Source organism: Pomacea canaliculata, linkage group LG4 (genome assembly GCF_003073045.1).
Source record: "Pomacea canaliculata isolate SZHN2017 linkage group LG4, ASM307304v1, whole genome shotgun sequence".
NCBI classification, from domain to species: domain Eukaryota; kingdom Metazoa; phylum Mollusca; class Gastropoda; order Architaenioglossa; family Ampullariidae; genus Pomacea; species Pomacea canaliculata.
This window is the reverse complement of record NC_037593.1, coordinates 11,162,770-11,186,120: the sequence shown is the minus strand read 5'-3', so window position 1 is coordinate 11,186,120 and position 23,351 is coordinate 11,162,770. Positions and strand designations below refer to the sequence as shown.

General features: G+C 42.2%; 1 protein-coding gene across 2 annotated transcripts; it reads left to right on the top strand.

Annotated features, from left to right (window-relative positions):
• The first annotated feature begins 1,292 nt into the window (after positions 1-1,292).
• On the top strand, positions 1,293-23,245 carry LOC112563106 (gamma-aminobutyric acid type B receptor subunit 1-like). Of its 2 annotated transcripts, none has more exons than XM_025236849.1 (18): positions 1,293-1,780; positions 3,972-4,320; positions 4,930-5,070; positions 5,341-5,511; positions 6,069-6,170; positions 6,783-6,848; positions 7,871-7,984; positions 8,351-8,618; positions 9,499-9,678; positions 10,177-10,266; positions 10,967-11,050; positions 12,648-12,795; positions 14,044-14,161; positions 14,387-14,497; positions 15,281-15,403; positions 15,700-15,840; positions 20,355-20,543; positions 21,304-23,245. In XM_025236849.1, the coding sequence occupies exons 1-18, from the start codon at positions 1,758-1,760 to the stop codon at positions 21,829-21,831; spliced, it is 2,946 nt and encodes a 981-aa protein (XP_025092634.1). In that variant the 5' UTR covers positions 1,293-1,757; the 3' UTR covers positions 21,832-23,245. The 2 variants fall into 2 exon arrangements, with proteins under 2 accessions (XP_025092634.1, XP_025092635.1); XM_025236850.1 differs by having other exon boundaries at positions 1,293-1,788.
• The last annotated feature ends 106 nt before the right edge of the window (positions 23,246-23,351 follow it).

Below are 23,351 nucleotides of genomic sequence, written 5' to 3'. Positions count from 1 at the left end.
GACGATTGTTCAAATGAAGAATTAAAAACTGGACGTTGTGTGACAAACGTGAGTGTTTGAAAGTATTTGTGAGAAAGAAAACTTTCCAATAGTCTCAAACCCTTTGTGTCTCTAATTATCTTTATAATAAATAGCTAATTAGCAATAACGTACCTCACGCCGCATGCTGAGTGTCAAGGACAGACCAGACACACTTCTATTTTGTGATGTTCTCACAGACATGATGTCGCCCGACAACTCATTTCTCCTCATTTAATGATGGTGGCTAAGGTTTGTGTGGGCGTTTATTAAACTTTATGATGCTAATTTCACTGTTCTCTAATATTTTACAGACCAGTTTTTTATACAATCTCAGGACAAGACAACAGAGCAGTGGCATAGCTTTAAGCGAAGAAGATGAAAAAAAGAAATAAAATATTAAAGTGTCAGACAACAAGAAGAATGTACATTATTACTAAAGCGAAAAGTTTAAAATTTAAAACTTATTTGACGATAATAAAATTATGGCTTTATAAAAATATTTCCCATCAATGGAGAAATAAATCCTGCATAAAAGTGTAAACATAGTTTTGAGAAAACCCTGCTCGTGTGACCAGTCGGCAAGGTTGTGCGCGATGTGATGCGGGTGGACAAGGTTGTGTACGGAAGGGTGGATGCAATAAATACAAACCACCACACCCTGGTAGCTTCAAGGGTAGATAGCAAAGCATTCAGTCTACCAAAACACAATCTTCTCCCTCAAATAAAACCTTGGACCACTCTCACATTCAAACATAGTGACTGTTGAAGTTCATTCAACAGCATCCACGGACTCTGTAACATGACCTCAGACCTGTCATTACCAGGTCAGGGATAGTTTGCTCACATCTGTTCACTTTGTCGGTTGTATTGTAAATGTTAATTTGTGCGATAAATGCACGTTTACATCATCCACTCCTGTCTTTGAGGTCCCCAGATAGTATGACAGATTTTGTGAGATATTGTGTTACTGTTGACATGGAATGGTTTACTAATGTCTGCAGTAAATAGAATGTCACGTTGACCATCGTGGTGAGGCGTGAACTGTTTTCCAATTTATCTTTAGTGTCCTAAAGCTTTTTCAAAACATATTTCTGTAAATATTAGTATACTATTTAATATCTTTTTTTACATTTACAATGCTAACATTTGTTAAAGATTAATTAAACTTTCAACAAACGTGAATCTGATATTTGAAGTTATTTTATACAGCCTCTGTGTCAGATTAACTAATAAACATGCAACCGATTGCAGGCCAGTACAGCAACTCCCATACTGTATTCTTCATTTAGTGTTGTAATTCATAATTTGTTCATTGGAAAAAAAAATAGAAGTGATCGGTGACGACCACCGTGGACCCTTCTTATCTGAGATATTGATTACGACAGTCATAACTTACTCCCGGGTGAATGACTTCGCGAACATTCTGGGCTACAATGGGTGGGATGAGGAGAAAAAACAAAAGAGAATGGACAAAATAAACATTTCTGACCAAGTAACAGACAGAAGGCACGCGCCACTGGGCTGGCCACGATCGAATATTTTGCGCGCGACATGCCGGAGAGCGGTGGCCAGCGAGGACGCAGCACCCGGATGTTGCTGCCGATCGTGGCGACACATTGTGGCGGATGGGTGGGCGGGAGGAGGACCAGCAGATTATCGCCAGCAAGGGTTTGCTTTCTGTGACAAGCTGTGACTGCGACGACATTGGAGGCAGTTAACGGTTAACGAGTGTCCAGATGGTTCCAGGGTGGATACTAAGGTGAGAGGGTAAGATACCTTGACGCTACCTTGAGTAGTGTGTGTGTGCATGCTTTTGACATTTTATTTTTTTTTTTTTTTTCTCGATGTAAAAAAATTTTTTAATCCATCATCATCATCATCGTCATCATCCATCATCATCATCATCATCATGCTATGTTACAACCACTCACACACACGTGGTAGGATCGGTGCATTTTTCGTGAAGCCCTATTGGCTTGTTGTTGTGTGGTGTTATCAGATGTTGTCGGACGTGACACAAATGTTTACAATCAACTGTAAGGCGTGCACACATATATCTCAGAGTCAGAGTGTAAAGGACAGTGATCATTAATCAATTCTAGAATGATTGACATTTTTTATTTGCTTATTTATTTAGTAAGAAACACGTGCGTTTATTCAGTGTATGTGTTGGTGTGTGCAACTGGTCACGAGGAGGGACCTTTGCTTACCAAAGATTTAAAAATATGACAGCGATTAGAGTTAGAATAAAGTTCATGTAGGGTAGAGATAGGAAAAAAGAAAACAATGAGAAAGAACTGCTTTACACAGCGAGGAGATTCAAACACTCATGTTAATAAGAAAAGGTCGTGCACTCCATCTGTACCTCTTAATTTAATAGTTCGCCTTATCTCAGTCAGTTACATTTTTGATCACATACTAGGTTAGCAAGAAATGAAGGAAGATTTTCATCAAAGAAATTCTCTACTTCTTGTAATCTAATACTTACAGCTGTGCTGCTTTAAACATACATTTATTGCTGTGTGTGTATAAATATAAGTAATTTTATACTTACGGATTTAAAAAAAATAAAAGTATATTTTTATTCTTAAAGTTTCAAGTTTAAAACCATGTTATGCTCGTAACCACCCACCTACCAAGTTCAGCAATTATGGAATCATGACAGTGACGGCGACCTTGTCTGTAATGAAGAAACGGGAATCCAGCCCCTTGATGTTAGTTTATTGTCTGAACATTTAAGGTCTACCAGTCCCCATATCAAGGACTTTGTATGCCGCCTGCACAAGCCCAGTAAACGTACCCCAGGGGCCGTAGTCATAAAGCAGATATAGTTAACTTGGGGTTAGCTTGGGACCTCAAGTCGTGCGCTGTTCTTAGTAAAGTCCTCGCCTTGCGGATGCTCCATGTGTGCGGTTTGCATGGGGTTGTAGGTGATGGAGAGGTAAGACAAGGTCTAGCTCATGCATACGGCCCCAGGTGAAGGTGTCACAACAGTCGTCTTGATGTGTTTATTTAAAATTGACTTGTTGTTGACTGATCTATAACTGAGCATTCAGGTGATAAGACGGCTGCAGAGACCAGGAAGAGTTTCAATCAAGGGATTTTCCCATTGCGAGCCCAGGCTTCTTAGAAGTAGATAAGAGAAAAAATGTTTTTCTTTTCTATCTATTAACTTGTCACCAAGACTATGATGACTTATGTCTGAGGCACGCTGGTCTGTTTCTAAATGTACCACCTACTGTTTTTACTTGACCCCTGTGTTTTTCTGATGCACAACACACACACATACACACATATGACACATCCACATCCACACACACACTGCATATGGGTCTGTTCAATTAATTAGTACATGCGTGCAGATACACTGAGAAGCCGATATAATGAATAGAACAGTTGCCAAGTAATTCAAGAGGGTAAACAGGTTCCCGCAACACGAGAGAAAAGAGTCTCAAGGCAGACAGAACCACAGGCTCATTAACCCTATCAGACGTGTCACAAAACCTACATTAATCACACTCTGGCATCATCAGAACTGTCACTTGAACAAAGCTGAGTCTACAGATGGGTGGCGATGACCTCGACCCTTTTACAAACCGACCTTCAGGTGGAGTGGAGTCTGATACGGATGTCGGAAGAGTGTTTTTCATCCTGTTTTCACGAGCTTTGTACTGACCAGAAGATTGTGGACAGGGAAGGGTGGATGGAGTAGGCTCGCTGGCACTTGCAGCTTTATCGATGTCATACACTAAGGGTGGAGTGTGTCAAGCTGTGTATCCCCATGTATATTTTACTTAAAACTAGGAAAAAGAATGATAATGATTCATTATTTTCATCTAATTCTAATGTTTTAATGGACCGTATTATAAGTAGAATTTATATATCTTAAACTATTCCGTGTACGATAATGAATTTTTCAAGTGTTTATAACTTTTAAAGTTTTTTTCCAGGCTCAGCATGGCTAGAATGGTCACTAAACTTTACCTCAGGTCTCCTCTAAAAATACTCTTCTTGCTGGCCAGTGCTCAGACTATCAGTACGATCAACGAGTCTTTGTTTTTATCGTCTCCGACATCACCAGCAGCATCGACCCCGTTGTCAGTTCGCCAGAGCACGTCGGGTGCCTTGACGGGTGGCTCTGAGAGTAGGCTGCTGGTGCTGGGCTTGTTTGGCAAGACCGGGGAGTACCCCGCGGGCACAGCATTTCAAATGGCCGCCGAGATGGCTGTCGAGGACATCAACAAACGAGCGGACATGCTTCCTGGCTACACCATTGAGCTGGATACAGCAGACACAAAGGTATGATGTTTATCACACACGAGTAGATTCCAGAAACATCTCCTTGGTACGAGGTGATTCCCTGATGATAAATACTCGAAATAATCTCAGGAACCACGTAAAGGAACGTCTAGGACTTTGAAGAAAAGAATCCAAAAAATAGAAGACAATAATAAAACTTTATTATCACATATCAGACACAAAGTTTATCCCAGCCAAGAAAGAAAAAAAATTATCACAACAGATTATTGATGGGCAAGACAATTTAGTTTCACCTTTCCTGCTTGGTAAACACCTTTACTGCCAAGGACTGCATCATGAATGTACTACAAACTGTCTGTAATATTTGTATTCATAATATTGGTTAATGTTACATTATGTACATGTACATACACTACATGTACTAATATTTGAATTCTAACACCACAATAAGCTCAATAAAAGTTTCCTACGTCTTCTTCATTTTCAAACATATGGTAATTCGCATTATTTTAAGCTGATGCAGGTCGAGGCAATAAAAGTAATTAAATAATTAAAACTTACCTCCTCCCTCTAACCTGAAATTAGGGTAAAGAATACAAACCAATCGCCGTTCATTTTAAAACGTACAGTACACTTTTAAACTGCCAGTGCCAGTCGGCAGAAGGTGTAAACGAGGTGTACAAAAGGTTGTACAACAAGAGCGCCACCGTCCTCATGGTCCTCGGAGAAACCTGTTCACACGTCACCGAAATCACAGCACAGGTGTCGCGCAAGTGGAACCTAGTACAGGTGAGAACGGTCAGCAAAGACATCACGTGATCGAGTTACCTGGGTTTTGTTTTCTCTGTGTCTCTTCCTGTGTCGCTAATTTTTAGCCTTCATCATTCAAGTGGTTTAATCACCACCCTCTGATCTACCTAAGTTCTGACCTCTGACCTAAATGCACTAAGGGAAGCTATTCAAGCAGACTCAAATAAACCTTTACCCAGTTAGTGAGCATTTAATGAATAAAGTAGAGTATAAATACCATTGTGTGTGTGTGATTTTATTTTTCTTCAGATAACCTACTCTGCCCTGTCGCCCACGCTGTCAAACAAGGATGTGTTCCCTTGGTTCTTCAGAGTTGTAGCCCCTGAAAACGTCCTGTCCTTTGTGTCGGTCGAGTTGTTTGTCCACTTCAACTGGACCAACGTGTCGGTTATTCAGCAAAACTATCAAGTGTTCACAACAGTAAGTCTCCCGCTCACACAGCACTCTCAACACACCATCTTGTGAACGACACGATCAGTGAAAAAAATAGTAGAATGGAAGCATTTAGTCTACTAGTTAGAGCACGACGATTCAAAAGGCTTCCGAAGCCGCACACGCTCACGGGTTCGAAACCCGTGTGGCCAGCGTATTTTTTAAGTAGTCCAGCTGTAGAGTTCCCATTTGAGTCTTTAGAGTGCTGTGGAATGTGTGAGAGAGAGAGACTATGGACACCGTCCCCCACAAAGCAAATGGCACCGACATAGAAATCTTTAAAACCTCAATCACATAAGGACTATTGTGTTGTTTTCCCTTGTAAATAATAGTAACAGATTATTACATGTATTACACTGAACTACAAAGATCAAAAAGCTTAACCAAATCATTAAAAGTATCTCACAGTTTTTAATTAAAGAGAAAATACACAAACATTGTTTCTAGTGTTAGTAGCTGCAATACTTGCTTTTATTATGAGAAAATTGTATGGTCAAGACAACTATGCATAAAGGTTACGCGTTTGTGTGTGTGTGTGTGACCAGGGTGTGGAGCTGATGAAGAAGGCGCTGGAGAAAAGCAACATAAAACTGGATTACACCGAAAACTTTGACAGTGATCCAAGGCAAGCAGTGAGAAGCATGAAGGTGAGACCAGGAACTATCCGATGCACACTTAAACTGTCTGACATTTAGGTAGAATAAATCTGTGTTGCTGTCGCTCTTAATATCTTAAACCTCTTGATTTTGAAATGTAAATAACTATAAATTATATTTAAAATGCTGATAATAATATATACTAATAGGATACTATGTAAATTTATAATTTTACAACAGTTTTGTAAAAGTGTTCAATTAAGATTGAGAAAAGAACCTAGATGGTTTTAAGTAAACAAGTGAATTTTGTCTTGCTTAATGATTTCAATAAATCCTGTGATTTTTGTAATGCTCATTTTTATTTAGTTACATGAGTTACAGCTTAGGAAATAAAGAGCATGTTTTCTTTCTCTCTCTCAGAGAGAAAGAGTAATCAGATCTGCTATTTACAAACAAACCCTTGACATGTCAGCAAAACTTTATATTTTATGTTTTATTCCATGTCCTCCCACATAAAAATGTAGGATTGAAAAATATGTACTTGCTTCAATGCTACAGCCACTAACAAAATACTACAAAAATACATATTTCACAATAACATTCTCATAATAATAATTCTTCTTGTTTTATAAATTATATTTTTGTTTGTTGCTTTAATTACAGAATCATGACGCACGTATAATCTATGTTGCCTGCTATGAGGAGCAGGCCAGACAGGCAAGTTGTGAGGTGAGCCTCTAGTTTTAAGCTCCAGTGTAATGTTTCATACAAGGTGAGCTCCAGTGTACATGTAACAGTACAAGGTGAGCTCCAGTGTAATGTTTCAATACAAGGTGAGCTCCAGTGTAATGTTTCAATACAAGGTGAGCTCCAGTGTAATGTTTCAATACAAGGTGAGCTCCAGTGTAATGTTTCAATACAAGGTGAGCTCCAGTGTAATGTTTCAATACAAGGTGAGCTCCAGTGTAATGTTTCAATACAAGGTGAGCTCCAGTGTAATGTTTAACAATACAAGGTGAGCTCCAGTGTAATGTAACAATACAAGGTGAGCTCCAGTGTAATGTAACAATACAAGGTGAGCTCCAGTGTACATGTAACAATACAAGGTGAGCTCTAGTGTACATGCTACTGTGTATTCAAGAAACACGCTTAATTTCTTAGCACGACCTGACTTCCGTCCTCTTCTAATCCTGTCGTTCAATATTCTCTCATGTTTATGCACGGACATGTCAACCGTCACTTGTTTGTCCTCTCAGATCTGTTCAATACATCAGCCCCAGTTTTTTAACCGCTTTAAAATATTTTGTCCACGCTAACTATTATAAAACTATTTTTATACTTTTTTGTTTGCGCGTTGATAGAAGCCACAAACCATTTCAATACGATAAAATTTCCCAACCGTAATATTAACCCCGCTTAACAATTCATGATGGTTTCGTTTGTTGGGTTTGCTTTACAGTTATATACATCTGTAAATTCAATGTACTCTTAATATTTTAGAATACTGCATGGCAAACGCTAAGGTTGAGTAAAGTGTGATGGGATTTCTTCCTAGTTGGTTGGGCCCAGCTACTGCTCCAGAAACTATTTCCCCAAATCTGTGTGAATACTTACCCCACCCTCACCCACCCGTTCCGCCCTCGATATACAAATGGAACACACACACACACACACACACACACACACACACACAGAAACTCGAACTCGAAAATGTGATTGACATCAGCCAACTGGTTGGTTTCTATCGACAGGCGTTTAACATCGAATACTATGGACCTCACATCGTGTGGATTTTCCCAGGCTTCTATGACAGAAAATGGTATCTCAGGAGAGACGTCAACTGTACGGTGGACGAAATTTTGCAGGTAAGTTTCGAGTCTTTTGTTTACTCCAGAGAAAGGATTTTACTATGAGAATGACAATAACAATATTGATCCTCAGGGAAATTGGACACTGGAAAAAGCTCATCAATTATAATAGCCACGAAAACATCAATAATAACCAATCTATTCAAACAGCGGAGGATAATAACAGATCAGTGACTGATCCACTCGTCAGAGGAGAAACGGTATTAACTGGCTGGTTATGAGTGCATAATCGCAATCGTAATCGTTATTGTAAGTGTAGGGGATAGAAAAGTGATTACAGACCTCTCCACAGTTTACAACCAAGCCTACTGTCACCTCTCCCTCCTCTCCCCTCCCCTCCCATACTTCGATCTCTTCTCCTAGGTCATCGACGGGTACTTCTCAGTGACCAGCGTGAACGTGGACATCAACGAGGCCATGAATGACACCATCAGCGGCTGGCCGACCTCGGAGTTTGATTGCCGCTTCTGCGCTCATTTCCACAGACTCCGCCAGGATGCATGGATGGACGACTGTCAGTGTGACCTGCATGCCAGCCTGTCGGGTTCCAATCGAGCTCCGTTGGCCTACGATGCTATGTGGGCCGTGGCTTTGGCCCTCAACGGGACACTTACTGACCTCCTTGCTGAAGGTACACTTTAATGGCTCGTATTTTCTCACATGGCCTTTCCCCTCTCGCGCTTTATTTTTCCTTGACTATTTCTTATTTTAAATTACTTTAACTGTAATATTTATAATGGTTTCATTGGCTGGGGAAGCGGTAGTCTGTAGTTAGAGCAATGGCTTCCAAGCGAAAATGGCGCTCATGTGTATGCAATAAGTATTTTCAAAAATACTCTTGCTAGTGGCACCAAGACAGGACCTGAAGGTAATAAAGAAAGTTAAGACATGAAGGAAAATTGAGAGAAAGAAAAATGACAAATCACTAAACAGCAGAGGGAGCGGACGGATTGCTTCTGCACGTGCGGTCACATATATCTGTTCACCTGTGTGAATAGGTGTGTTTGCACTTGCGTTCTCTCTCTCTCGTCTCTCTCGCTCTCTCTCTCTCTGTGATATTTTTGTGTCATGTTCAAGTGTGGGTGGAGGTGCGGTAGATGGTTTATTGTGTAATATGCACGCGCAGCGCGAGAGGTCAAGAGAACCTGTAACCAAGGAAACAGTTTTCAGTCATGGCTTCTGATGGATCGTTTGTTCGTAGGCTGCTGTTAGGAGAGATAGGGGCTTCCTTTTAATCTGCAGATCGATCTTCAAAACAAACCGGATGGACTTGCACGCCTAAAGTTTAAATCACATCCTGAACCCCAGAGAATCATAGATAACTTAATTAATTGTTGTTGTAAATTTACTTCGTCAAACCGTTTAGTTGATATGAGAATTAAATTATTGTCATTATAGCCTGTCATTCTTTATCTCTGTTTGAAAAATGTGCCAAAGCCAGGATTAAACATCAGGAATGTGTTGGTCATGTCCCGCTAGTTCCTCTCTTCTCTTCCTCTGTCATCTCGTAGGTCGAGGTCACCGTCTGGAGGAGTTCACCTACGAGAACGAGGCCATGGCGCAGCTCATTTTCCACAACATGAAGAACACATCATTCAAGGGCATCACGGGAAACATCTCCTTCTCCAGCTCGGGCGACAGCATGTCTACGATAGTGGTCCGGCAGTTCCAGCGCAACTCTCATTACGAAAGTAAGAGAACCACCCGAGTCTTCATGTCTTGCTGTCTTCCCTGTCTTCTTGTGTGGCTGTATGCGTAATGATTAGGTGGTAATCAAGTAATTTATGTCAGACATTCTTTCATGCTATTTATCTATTAGCAATGTAATGAACAATAAATCTATAAATAAATAATAACAAATCGTCCAAATCATCCAAGTTTGTTGATGAACATTTAGAGATGGATGAATAACTTTGTTTGCCGATACATGTGCATGTCTTAGAATGATAGAAGGAGCAAGAGTGCTGCAATGATGATGGTGGTGATTGATTGATTGATTGATTGATTGATTGATTGATTGATTGATTATGATGATGATCGCTACCCTCTGATAAAATTTTTCAACCTTACAGCAGCATTTTAATAAGACTAGCACCCGTTGTCACGAAAAAAGGTGTCACTACAGCCTACCTTGAAGCTACCCTCGGAAACAAGAGTGACTCACAGTTAATGTCCTTGCTCTGTGGCAGATGGCACCTTTGTGAAGATTGCTGTTTACGACGACTGCCCGGCGGAAATCGTGTGGTCCAAGGAAACGTGTCAGAGCACGTGGTCAGAAGGTGAGAAGGGCTAACGGGATTATTCCATATTGTTTGATTCACCCTGGGTGGATTTGAATGACTCACTGGGTTGAGCTCGATACCAAGCTATTAAGCAGATCCAGAGCTAACAGCACCCTTTCCGTTCGCAAGATACGGGTATCAAGTAAGCAGAAAGAGGTTAGTCTCACTGACATCAGAAATGTACAATGTCAAGGATACAACCAATGGGAGAGCTGAGATCATATGTTAATTAGTCCTACCCGGGAACATTTGGGACTTACCGGTTTGACCTTTTTTTCTGCGCATGGTACTATTGGTAGAAGGGTATCTAGTACACAATCTAGTAATTTGAACTAAAGATAAACTTCGTTAGACAGTGAGCTGAGCTCATAAAGGAGATTTAGGAGAGGCAGAGAGAGTAAATTCACAAAGAAATACACACAAACATGCACGCACGCGCGCACAGACATATATTATATATACGCATACACTCACATTTTTTTGTTTTATATTCGAGCTGTATGACTAACTCACATTTTGTTTAACTTTGAAAATCTCTTTATTTAGCATGAAGTTGTGAATTATCCTGTCCCTGATGGCACCCTGTCATCATTAGCCTGAAAACCATGTCAACATCATGTGTAAAGCTAAAACCTTTTAACTGCAAAGATTTTGGTTTAGAGTTTGCAAACACATTTTACGAAGCGGGTTGTTGTAGGTTGCAGCACTGCGGAGGTGGGCATGTATAACGGGTGTCCGGAGAAAATGGTCTGGATTGATGCCAACATCCGGTGGAGAGACGGTAGGTAACTTTTTTGTGGAAATGGCAAAGGACGGAAATTAGCATCTATAATTATGGCCTTCTCCCGCCCACTCTCTTATCTCCTCTGTGTGTGTGTGCTTGAGCTCGTGTGCATGCATGAATGCGTGCGTGAGTAGGTGGAGGTGATGGTAATCGAAGTAACACAATGAGTACACGATGGAGGAAACAAGTGCAGCCATCATTATCTGGTGCTTGTGAATAAAGGTGTACATCTGCGTGCATACGTGTAGTTGAGAGAGAGAGAGAGAGAGAGCGTGCACACGTGTTTGCACGTGAACGAGAGAATGAGTGCTTGTCCGAAGTGTGTACAGCTGGGATGAAGGAGCTCTGCACGAGTAATGATACCAATGAAGAGAGGAAGGAAACACACCTGTGACTTCTACCTGTGCTGAACGTTTCTCTAATCCAAGCAGGAAGAAACTCAGCAAAGGGAAAGTTTTGTACATTTACTGCTCTCGTTACACTGATTGATTTTTCTCTCCAATGGTCTTGTTCCAGTTTTGTTGTCGACCATTGCTGCTAGTCCCGGGGTCTTTCATTCGAGAAATCGCACTCAAGAAGGGTTTTATAGTGCTATTAGTCCTGAACACTAACCAGAATATCGATGAACTGCCATAAAGTGAAGAGGCCTTAATGGATCCTTTCTTTAAGTGAAGCTGTTTGATGGGAGTTGGTGAAATCAAAGACACTAAAGCCAGCTTCAATTTCCTGCCGATTTCTATTGCTGTTAACTTTTATTGTAGAACAAATCGGGTATAAATGTATATTTTATCGTCTAGGAAAATCCCTAGAAACGAAGGCAGGTTACAGAAAAAAAACTATAGTTTTCGCAAGTAAAAGCTCAGTGTATGCATGAATAAATATTGTGGTACCGCAAATAATTACTTCAAGCTTAAATATTTTGTGAAAACATAGTAAGAAATATCATAACGGAAAGTTCTTTTCTTTGTTCCCTCAAACTGAAGGCTCTTAGTTACGAATTTCTTTTCAAATATGTATTGAAATTGTGCAAGTTCTTTAAAACCAAAGTGAATAGTAAGCGTATTAAGAAGAAAGGATCACCTTTGCATCAAAATGGATTTTTAATCTTTTGAAATCTTGGTTCTCATTTGAAGGGTTTTTTTTTTAAATAATTCTGTGGAACATTTTATGTGAGATTTCTTGATAATTGGTGTCTTGTTAGGAGTTCGATTTTTCTGATAAGTGTATGTGCAACTGGCATAGATGTGCATTTAGATAATAATCGAATTTTGGATTCTCGATCTGTTTTTCTTGATTGATTTTGCTGTTCAAAATATTTGAAGACCTTTCCCCTTTATTACAAGTATGTCGGAGATTTGTCATCTAGTTTTCGGACAAAATCATGATCAGGATATAACAACATCCCTTAGCAACACCGCGCCCTTACATGAAATTGAATTCATTCACCTTTTTCACAGACACTTTTATACACTTCCGACATTTTCTGAGTGATTTAACAGGTCTTTTGTGCAACCGTCATTAGTTTATTATGCCCATAAATGTAAAGTAGATTTTTTCAATATTTTATTTGTTCGTTTTTATGTTTTCCTTGCAGGTAAAGTACCTTATTCATACAAACGCACGAACTACATGTGGAAGCCGTTGCCAAGGCAACTATACATCGGTTTGAGTTCGATGGCAGCGGCGGGGATCCTTCTGTCTTTTATGTTTCTCGCCTTCAACCTCATCTGCCGGAAAGTCAGGTAGGTGACGTCAGAGCAGCTTACCTTACATGCCAGTGGCAACGTAAACCCCTTCAAGACGTTAACACCTAGGTGATGAGACTGCTGTCCGCACTGTGCCATAACACCCAGTGCGACATCTAAACAGGCATGTTGGCATTGATACACATACCCCAAGTCTGTTAATTTCTGCATTATTAGTAAAGCTACCGCAATATCAAATCATCAATGCAATATCAAAATATTAAGACTGGCAGCGCAACGGTTCTCACGTGCAAAACGCCGGTCATGACCATGACAACCACCTGTCGAGCCTGCGTGACACGTGCGTGTGTGTTTACCTTTCCCCTCCCCAAGGTTGCACCTGATGACGTGCGGTGTGGACAGACGAGTGGAACAGATGTCGGAAGGTGAAGCTTTGAACGGGTAGCACTGCCGAAGGAAAAGATAGGGTGGGGGACCGGGGGTAGGGGGAGAAGGTATGGTCAAAGGGTGGAAGGGCGGTGTAGTGAGGATCTAATCTCGGAATACAAGAACATCACTAACTGTAACATCTGTTCTCAAGGGTGGCCATCTGGTGTTTTATCTGGGTATTCTGGTTGCCTTCTTCGCCTCTCCCAATTCAAACCATTTTCATTATCTCTCCCACACTTCCTCCATTTAGTGCGAAATGTGGTTTGCGTATGTACGGATCTGACTAACACAGTTGTACGTTTTAAAAGTAGCAGTTTAACAGACATTTATAGAAACATAATTATAAGTTGATAGAAAATTAGTTTATTTACTGATAGAGTTCGATCTGAATTGGTTAAATCAGGGTGCATGCGCTAACAAAATCTGACGTGGCTGGAGTGATACCCACGTTGTTCTTGTGTATCGAGTGTTCTTTTATTAACCGGAGAAAAATATGGACACGATATGGGTAGGCAAAGTGTTTATACAACTATCGCTTAAATATTTTTCCAGACTTAGTCAAAGCTAACCCATGTTCATCCTGTTAGCAAGGACTTTTAGAAATCTGCTTGCGTTAGGGGCACTTCTTCAAAACCAATATATCTTCTGTTTTCTGTTATATGTTGTGTAACTGGTGGGTCGGTATAGATTCTGTCCAGCTTGGGTAGTTTACTTGGTGGGGTCTATAAGGTACTTCACATCATTTTGTAAGTTCAAGAGGCACCAAGGTAGGCACAGATGTTCCCGACAGGTATGTGGAGACGACGATGAATGTCTCAGTGTGTAGCTTGCTTAGTGTCCGCTGGCTGTCGGCAGACTCATCAAAATGTCGTCCCCAAACATCAATAACCTCATCCTGGCGGGCTGCCTCCTCGTCTACTGCACCATCGGTATGGAGGACATCAACGCCGAAGGACTGCGTGTCCTTTGCTACGTAAGCGGTGGTTATGCCTTCGATCAATCAATCAATGTGTGCTCCTCCTTTTGTTCTTTATTCATTCAGTCATCTGTCTTTGGAATCTCTCGCTACTAAAGGTACCGAATGGCATCAAAGACCTTAAAGATTTACAAAATTCACCTGTGCGTGAGCGTCTGTGTGTGTGCGCGCGTGCGTTTTAACCGATATTTCAGTCCTGTGTAATGCGTTGCACGGTTTCAGCTGCGGCAGTATTTTCTCATCCTCGGTTTCTCCCTTGCCTATGGAGCCCTCTTCGCCAAGACATGGCGGGTTTATGAGATCATGACCGCCAGTGTCAGACTCAAGTCAAAGGTAAGCACTCATTAGTAGGGGTCACGCTGCCAGCCGTTTGTAGTACTTCAAACCGCACATTATTCGACTTTTCTGCCCTTGCTACACCCCCTGTAATGCACCCAGCAGCCAAGTGTCAGTGAACAAATAAAATGTCTTCCAGAAGAAAATATTTCCTAAAAGCTCACCCTCTGCAAGTCCCCTAAAAGAAAAGCTGTCAGTTCTTCCAAACCAGAACCTTCTCTAGAGTAAAGGAATCGGTAGGCAAGAACAAGCATCCTTTTATATTAAGAGAAGAGAGAACAACTGAAGAAACGGCTAACTACGGGGGGAGGTTGAAGAAGGGAGGGTAGGCAACAACCAGAAAAAATCATAGGTGTCAAAATGGCGGAAGGTTGCCGGGTGCGGGTTAAAAATAGAACATGACGTAATCTCCTCGGCCTCGTCTTGTAGCTGATGACTACAGCAACGCCCAGCACCTCCTGCAGCAAACTCTTTAATTAAAAAGATCGAAAAATCGTCCTCTGTTCCCTCGATCTTTATATTTTTCGCGGGCAAAAGTCAACTTGCGACTCACAGACTCTGCACTCCACTGCATTTTTTTTTTTTCGTTCCTTGCTTATCTGCTTTTCTTTTTCATTTTTCCTTACTGCAGTGTTGCATACGTTTTATGCACGCGCCTGTCACCTATACACCCGTTACACCTGATACCTGTTACACCATGTAATTTACTCGTAATGAGAGGTCTGAAGGCACAGCTCAGGCACTAGTATGACACAGGTCTCGTCTCATTGTTCATGGCAGGTGCTGCGCGACAGCCGTCTGTTCCTGACCGTGGGAGCGCTGGTGGTGGTGAACTTGGGCGTGCTCGTTCTGAGAACTGTCTTGGACCACATCACCGTGGTCCCCGTGGACGTCGGCAACCCAGTGGGTGATCGTTACATGGAGAGGCCGCGGTGGCTGCTGGTTCATTTGAAGAGATGATGAACGAACAAATGAACGAACAGCTTGGCGTGAAAGCTAACATTCCTTTTGGAGCTAATTTGTTGTTATCTTGATGATGAGGATGAGGATGGTTGGATGGATGGATGGGATGATGATGGACGGATGATGATGGATGGATGATGGGTGATGGTGGAGGATGATGATTATTTTTATTAGCTTCTTTCAATAACACCTGTCTAAGTTTCCTTTCAGTGCGGATCTCGTTCTGTGTGGCGCAGATCGACGTAGGCGAGTACGCGGTGCAGGAGCAGAGCCTGGTGTGTCGCTCGCTGTACATGGAACAGTTTACTGCCGCCATACTTTCCCTGCAGGCTCTTCTCATCCTCTTTGGGGTCTTTCTGGCTTGGCAGACCCGCAAGGTGGCGTTATCATTCTCTCATTTCAATTTTTTTTTGGTGGGGTTTACTTAACTTATCTTTATGTTCGTTAGTTGGTTGTCCATTTAATTTATATACTAGAAACAGATATCCGGGTAATTACAGAACTGACATCTTAACCCGGATGTGCTTCGCTTCCATAGAGGTGATTCTCGTGTTGAATGAAAACCTGATTCCTAGAAGCGTTTGGGGAGGGAAAGGATATATATTCTTTCTCACAAAAAAGTTCCCCCAGGGTAAGTGCAATCTTTACCACCTCACTCCCTGCCCAATGGTCAGGTGATATTTTACCCTTATAAGTCCTGGGGTAAAAAGATTAAAAACAGAAAGCAAGAAGCAGTAAAGGGATTTGAAGTCGAATAAAAATGTCACGATTCGGCATGTTTTCTGTGGACTGTTAAGACACACATGTCCCCTGTGGGACCCCGGGGTATGCTTGCCTAGCAAGCATTGCAAGAATAGGGTCCCTGCCATCCAGCCAGGCATGTCGTAAGAGGCGACTAAGGTGGACACCTCACCTAGAGGTAAAATAGGTTGTGGTAGGGCTAACAACCCCACCATGTAAAAAAAATCCTGTTACAGAAACTAAAACCAGAGAACTCGTCACAGATGGCGAAGGTAATGAAGCACACCAGGAGACTGGACTAATGACGGACGACAGCCAAACCGACAGGGAGCTGGCGCCCCGACAGTGGATTTACTGAAGCCGAGGCAGAAGTTGAGGGTGGGGTGCTGGAACGTCCAGACCTTGTACCAGACTGGCAGGATGCTCCAATTAGTCAAGGAGTTTGACAACTACAACTTGGACATCCTGGGAGTCAGTGAGGTCAGATGGACCGGCACGGGAAAGAGGAGACTAGCGTCAGGACATACCATCTTGTTCTCAGGAAGATCAGACGCTCAGCACTCTGAAGGAGTAGCTCTACTCCTCAACAAGAAAACGGAAAAGGCACTGCTGGAATGGAAGCCTTATGGACCCAGGCTTTTGAGAGCAAGATTCCATTCAAGTACACCAAGCTGACAGTGCTAGCCTGCTATGCACCAACAAATGACTCTGAGGCAGAAGACAAGGATGCTTTTTACGATCAGCTCCAGGCAGCCTCAGAAAGCGTTCCAGCCCACGACATGTTGCTCATCATCGGCGATCTCAATGCCAAGGTGGGAAGTGACAACACCTGCAGGGAGCATGTCATGGGCAAACATGGAATCGGAACCATCAATGACAACGGAGAGAGACTGGCAGACTTTTGTGAAGAAAACAACCTACTGATTGGAGGCACACTCTTCCCACACAAAGACATCCACAAGGCAACATGGACATCACCAGATGGGATCACAAAGAACCAGATAGACATGTCATCATCAACCGAAAATGGAGGAGCTCACTTCAAGATGTTAGAGCCTACAGAGGAGCAGACATTGCCAGTGACCACACTCTTGTGATAGCCACAGTTTCTCTGAAGCTGCGTCGATCACGAGGAAAACAGGCACGTCAGCAGAGAGTGGACTCCGGCAAACTAAAAAATCCAGCCACCGAAAGGGCCTTTGCTATGGAAGTAAAGAACAGGTTCCAGGCACTAGGAGACCAACAAGAGATGACCTTAGACGACTTCAATCGAGTCTTACAGGAATCAGGAGAGAAAATACTGGGCTTCCAACGGAAAAAGAAAGAACAGTGGATCAGAGAAGAGACATGGAGGAAGATAGAAGAGAGAAAGTTAGCCAAACAAAGAATCAACAGCACCAGATCTGAACGCCTGAAGGAACAACACAGACAAAGATATGCAAAACTGAACAAAGAGGTAAAGAGGATGACAAGAACCGACAAAAGATATCACATAGAGAAACTGGCAGATGAAGCAGAAAATGCAGCAAGTAAAAATGACCTGAAGACACTGTACAAGATAAACAAACAGCTAAACAACGGGTTTAAGAACAGTGATGTGCCAGTGAAAGACGTGAACGGTAATGTCGTTGAGGGAGAGGCAGGAAAACTACAGCGCTGGAGGGAGCATTTTGAGTCGGTTCTGAACAGACCAGATCCCCCTCAGCTTGCAGACATCCAGCCAGCAGCTATAGACCTTGACATCTGCACAGACCCACCAAGCCTGGAAGAAGTGACAGCAGCAGTCAAGACAATGAAGAGCGGCAAAGCACCAGGGGCAGATGGAATAACAGCAGAGATGTTGAAAGCAGACGTGAATGTGACAGCTCCCAAGCTGACTGAAATCTTCAGGCAAATTTGGGAATCAGGGCAGGTCCCTGTTGCGTGGAAGACAGGGCTCATCTTCAAGTTACCCAAGAAAGGAGATCTTGGAGACTGCAATAATTGGAGGGGCATAACACTTCTTTCCCTCACCAGCAAGGTCTTCAGCAAGATTGTTTTGTCAAGACTGACGGCAACTCTTGAGAAGACCTCCGACCACAGCAAGCAGGATTTCGCCCTGGGCGATCCTGCTCCGAACACATCTTCATTCTGCGACAGATTCTGGAGCAGAGCAACGAATGGAACACACCGCTGTACATCAATTTCATCGACCTGGAGAAGGCTTTTGACAGCATCCACCGCGAGTCCTTATGGAAGATCCTGAGGCATTACGGAGTCCCTGCAAAACTTGTTCAGGTCATTGCAATGCTGTACAGCGATTTCAAATCCCAGGTTGTCTGTGACACGGAGCTCACAGACCCTTCAACGTCAGTACCGGGGTGAAGCAGGGCTGCATTCTGTCGCCGTTCCTCTTCATCCTGGCCATGGACTGGATCATGAAGACTTCCACCGACAGCGAGAGGAGAGGGCTCAGATGGACCATGACTATGACAGCAACAACGCACTGGAAGACTTGGACTTTGCTGATGACATTGCCCTGCTGTCACACCGCCACCAAGACATGCAGGAAAAAACAAAGGCCTTCTCAGAAACAGCTGGAAACCTTGGGTTGAAGGTCAGCACAAAAAAGACTAACAGTATGAGAGTGAACGCCAGAGTCCAAGACAGCATCAAACTAAATGGAGAAGAGATTGAGGAAGTTGACAGTTTCACCTATCTTGGGTCCAAAATGTCAAACACCGGGGATGCGGAGGTGGAGATTCGAGCCCGACTGGCGAAAGCCAGTCAGGCCTTTGCCTCACTCAGGAGCACATGGAAGGCAAAAAACATCAGCCAGAAGATCAAGCTGAGAATCTTCAAGTCAAATGTGATCAGCACCCTCCTTTACGGATCAGAATCTTGGAAGATGACCAAAACCATCAGTAACAAGCTTGACGTCTTCCAAAACAGATGCCTCAGGCGCATACTTAACATCTTTTGGCCAAACACCATCACCAACGAAGAACTCCACCGAAGAAGTGAAACCGAGTCCATCACCACGCAGGTTCAACGAAGGCGTTGGCGATGGATTGGACATGTGCTCCGCCAGCAGACAGCAGACCTTTCCAGAGTCGCCCTACGATGGACTCCAGACGGCCGAAGAAAACGAGGCCGCCCAAAGGAAACTTGGAGAAGAACAGTGGAAAGGGAGATGAAAGGAAAGGGCTGGACATGGGGTCACCTAGAGCGGGTTTCAGCCGATCGACATCGGTGGCGGACTCTGGTTGAGGCCTTATGTGCAACCTGATGCACAAAGAGGAATAGATAGATAGATAGTTAAGACACACAGCAATGGCTGCTTGCCATAAATTTTCACCTTATCTTAACCAATGTTACGATTGTTCATGTAATATTATGGTGTGTAATGCAATATAGTGTAGTGCAAAAACAATGTAGTGCCGTGTAACATTGTGTGATGCCATGCCTAGTAATAATAGCAATTCCGAGCGATGCCATGTAGTGCCACGTATCATATAACAATATATACTACAATAATGTAATGAGTATCACGCCGCGCACTCCAACTTCACGCTACTTAACGCTTTTTTTTTGAAGCATTGTCTATTTTGTAGATCTATTTATCTTTTATTTCTGGTACAGAACAGCCACCCTGCTTGCCAACACCTTGGCCGCGATTTTTTTTTCCAAATTTCTTTTTTTTTTTTTTGTTTGTTTTGTTTGTTTGGTGGGTTTTTTTTTGTTTTTTTTTTTTGGGGGGGGGGGGTATCGTTCTTTTGTTGGAGAAGCAGCTGGAAAGAATTTTGTCTTCCATGGATATCTCCTCTAACAAAATTTTTATTTCCATGTCACTGAAATTGGCTTTTCGCATACGTTTCGTTTCCCGTTTTTCTGCAACTAGGACATCGTCAGGGAGAAAAAGTAAACGCTACTTTTAAAACAAATACATGCGCAGTAGCGCATGAAAATTGGGCCTACCCGGAAGCTATTTATAGAACGGCCTTCCCGCGCCGAAAGCTAGTGGAGCTCTATCGGTGTGTCCCTGCTTACCACGTTAGTTGGGAGACTATCGCTGCTATAGCTTTCGGACCGAAAGGCTCTATCGCTACGATTGGCTAACGGTGTTTCTTGCATACGGGGCCTGTACCCTAAGTCTGTCCTTCACTCGTAGACGTCCATCCCGGAGCTGAACGACTCCCGCTGGATCGGCATGTGCATCTACAACGTGGTGGTGCTGGGCAGTCTGGGCATCATCTTCACGCTGACCACTACCCAGCCTCCTCACGTCAACTTTCTCATCCAGTCCGTCATCGTCTTCGCCGCCACAACGCTCACCCAGTGCTTCATCTTTGTTCCTAAGGTTCTGCTTCTTTGGAAATTTTCCATTGGTTTCTTTGTTTTTTGTTTATTGGTCTATTATTGTTGGTGTAATGATGATGAGGAGAAGGAGGAGACTGCACGTTTGTAATTGGTTTTATCAGCAGCCGAAGTGAAACCCATTCCTTGTTACTAAGGAGCGTGCCTTGCAGTCCTCGTCCGTGTTATACTGCTCCTTACGATGACTCCTAGATATGATTAGTCTTGTTTAGAATGTCTTTTTTTATTCTTTTTAGTTTTCTTTCGTTCCTTTTTCTTTCGTCCTTTCCATCATTTTGTTTATTCGTTTCATCTTTATTTTTTGTATCTCTCTTTCTGTCGCTTTCTTTCGTTATTATTATATCTTTCTTTTTATCTCATTATCTCTTTCATTCTTCTGTTTTTCTTTCTTTTTTACTTATATCTCTATTTGTGTCACGTTTTTCTTGTATTTTGCATCAGTGTCGTTTAATATTACACTGTTTTTAATTAGTCAAATACGCTCTTTAATACTTGTTTAATGCAAAAGAAGTAGTAGTAGTAGTAGCAGTAGTATCACAATAATCATCTCAACAATTAGTACAAAACATTCACGTGCTACTGTTGTGATTTTTTTCCAAAATAACTTAAGAATAATTCAAATACAACCTGGCATATGCCAGAAGGGACTAGACAGATCTTTGTCGTTTGAATTTAAATATATTTCCGCATTTTATGTTAGTCTGTGCTATGTTTGACCATTGCTGTTCGCATGCGTGTTTCAGCTACTAACGTACATCCAGTACCGCAAGGTGTGTAAAAATAAAAGCGGAGTGCTGGGCATCAAAACTTTCCACATCACCACCTACACTCTGCCTCCCAGAGACCAGGTAACAAGGCAGAACACCCCAGACCGTCACGGGTCACTGACCTCGGATTCTGGCATCGTCCATGACTCAGTCGGAGAGTGGCCTCTGAACGAGGGAAGACAACAAGCGTCTCGAACTCAAAGCTGTCCTAACCCTGTCACCTCCGACAAGGGAGTTCAGTGCCAGGAGTCCTCCAACGGAAGCTGGACTACTGATAAACGTTCTTCTGTTGGTAACGACCCTGGGATGTCGACTCCAGGGTTAAGCCCCTCCACCATCGCCAAGCCCCACCAGAAAGAACTCGGGACACAGAGACAACGCTGTCGTCGTGTTTCATGGCCATCAACTAATGACCCGGTGCGTCTGGCTTACACGATCCAAGCTAATTTATTCAGACTGGACATAATGCACCCGGATGCTAGTAATGAGTGTATCCATTTCTAAATCAGGAAACGTTGGCGGGTTCTCCTGCTCTCTGTGCTGAGTGTTTGTAGAGAGTGGAGACCTCGACCGCACTGTCATAAACACCTTCAGATCATGTGTTGTGACTAACAAACACGCCAGGGTCGAGGTTATAGAAGTTGGACAAAGGAAGAGCCTGTCTATGCTTCTTCTTTCCTTGGAAACTGTACAAAAATCTATGTGTTGGTGTGGTTAGAGATCGATCAGTAGGAAGGTCTGACCGCCTGAGACCTCAGGGTGTTTATGTTTACGGACCCTGTAATTTGCTCTTTGTGTGAGAGGGAAAGACAGGGGTGGGCTTGTGCAGCCAATTATCACATCAGCCTTGAGAGACAAAGAGAGGAAGAGATACAGAATGTGCGAGTGTTTATCACTTCGGTATGTTTTGAAATAGCTGTAGGAGGGACAAACCAGGAAATATTCACAAGATACATAACATTAAAACACGTTAACGCGTTAGGTAAACTTTCATCGTCAGATAAATCGATAATCAAAACATCGGTACACGCATTGGTTAAGATGGAAAATCTATTTTCCAAGAAAATATTCAAAAGTATGTTCCTCTTATGTCTTGGCTCAACGCTTACATATTTTTTTTTTTTGGCTTCATCAGGTGGGTGTAACCCCGTGAGACATCTTAGCCAAATACAGTTTATATATATATAATGCAATAATAATTACGTGTACGTGGTATGCTTTAGAGTTTAGACCAACGAGATGACACAAAATATACAATATGGCAAACAAGCAAAGAGACATTTACAAGGGGAGAGAACTAAACGAGACAAAAAGGACTATAAGAACTACTTAAACATGAACATTGATAAAAGGATGAATGTGCTACAAGTTTTAAGTTTTGTTTAAGATTTACAATCAATAAGTTGATGAAGTTGAAGGGCTTGGGAGTAATGCAGAAAATGTCGCGCAAACATAGCTTTCTTGTGAGATTTGTATATCCGAATCAGGATAGTTTATATGACGAATTACTCAACACAGTGTTGTACAGATGAAACAGAAGGATACATAATTTTTATGATTAAGAGTTGTGTCGAGACATAGCTTATGCTAGAAGCACAATGAATGACCTGTACTTTGCAAAAAGTGACACGGAAAAATTGCCTACCTCCCCCATTACTATACATGTTGGTGTGATAGTTTTTACACTTAGCACATTTTCATAAATCTCAACTTCGCCTCGTCAGAGATCAACATGAGCGCCATTGGGTATTTCAAATTTTCTGCATTTCGTGATTGTGAGCATATCGTTATTTACTGATATTTGTTGTTATGAAGCAGTGTTCCTTTTTACTTATTATCCAATGCCAGTTTTATCGTTTAAAAAATGGATGTAGAACTTTTCTTCTCTTGCCTCACGGACGTATTACAGTTTGCGTTTATTTAGTATTTAAACTACAGTTTTTTTGCAATAAACAGTCAGAGCATCTTGTTCTTTCTGAAGCTTTACACCCTAAGGAACTCCAACTTAACAGGTAAATAAAAAT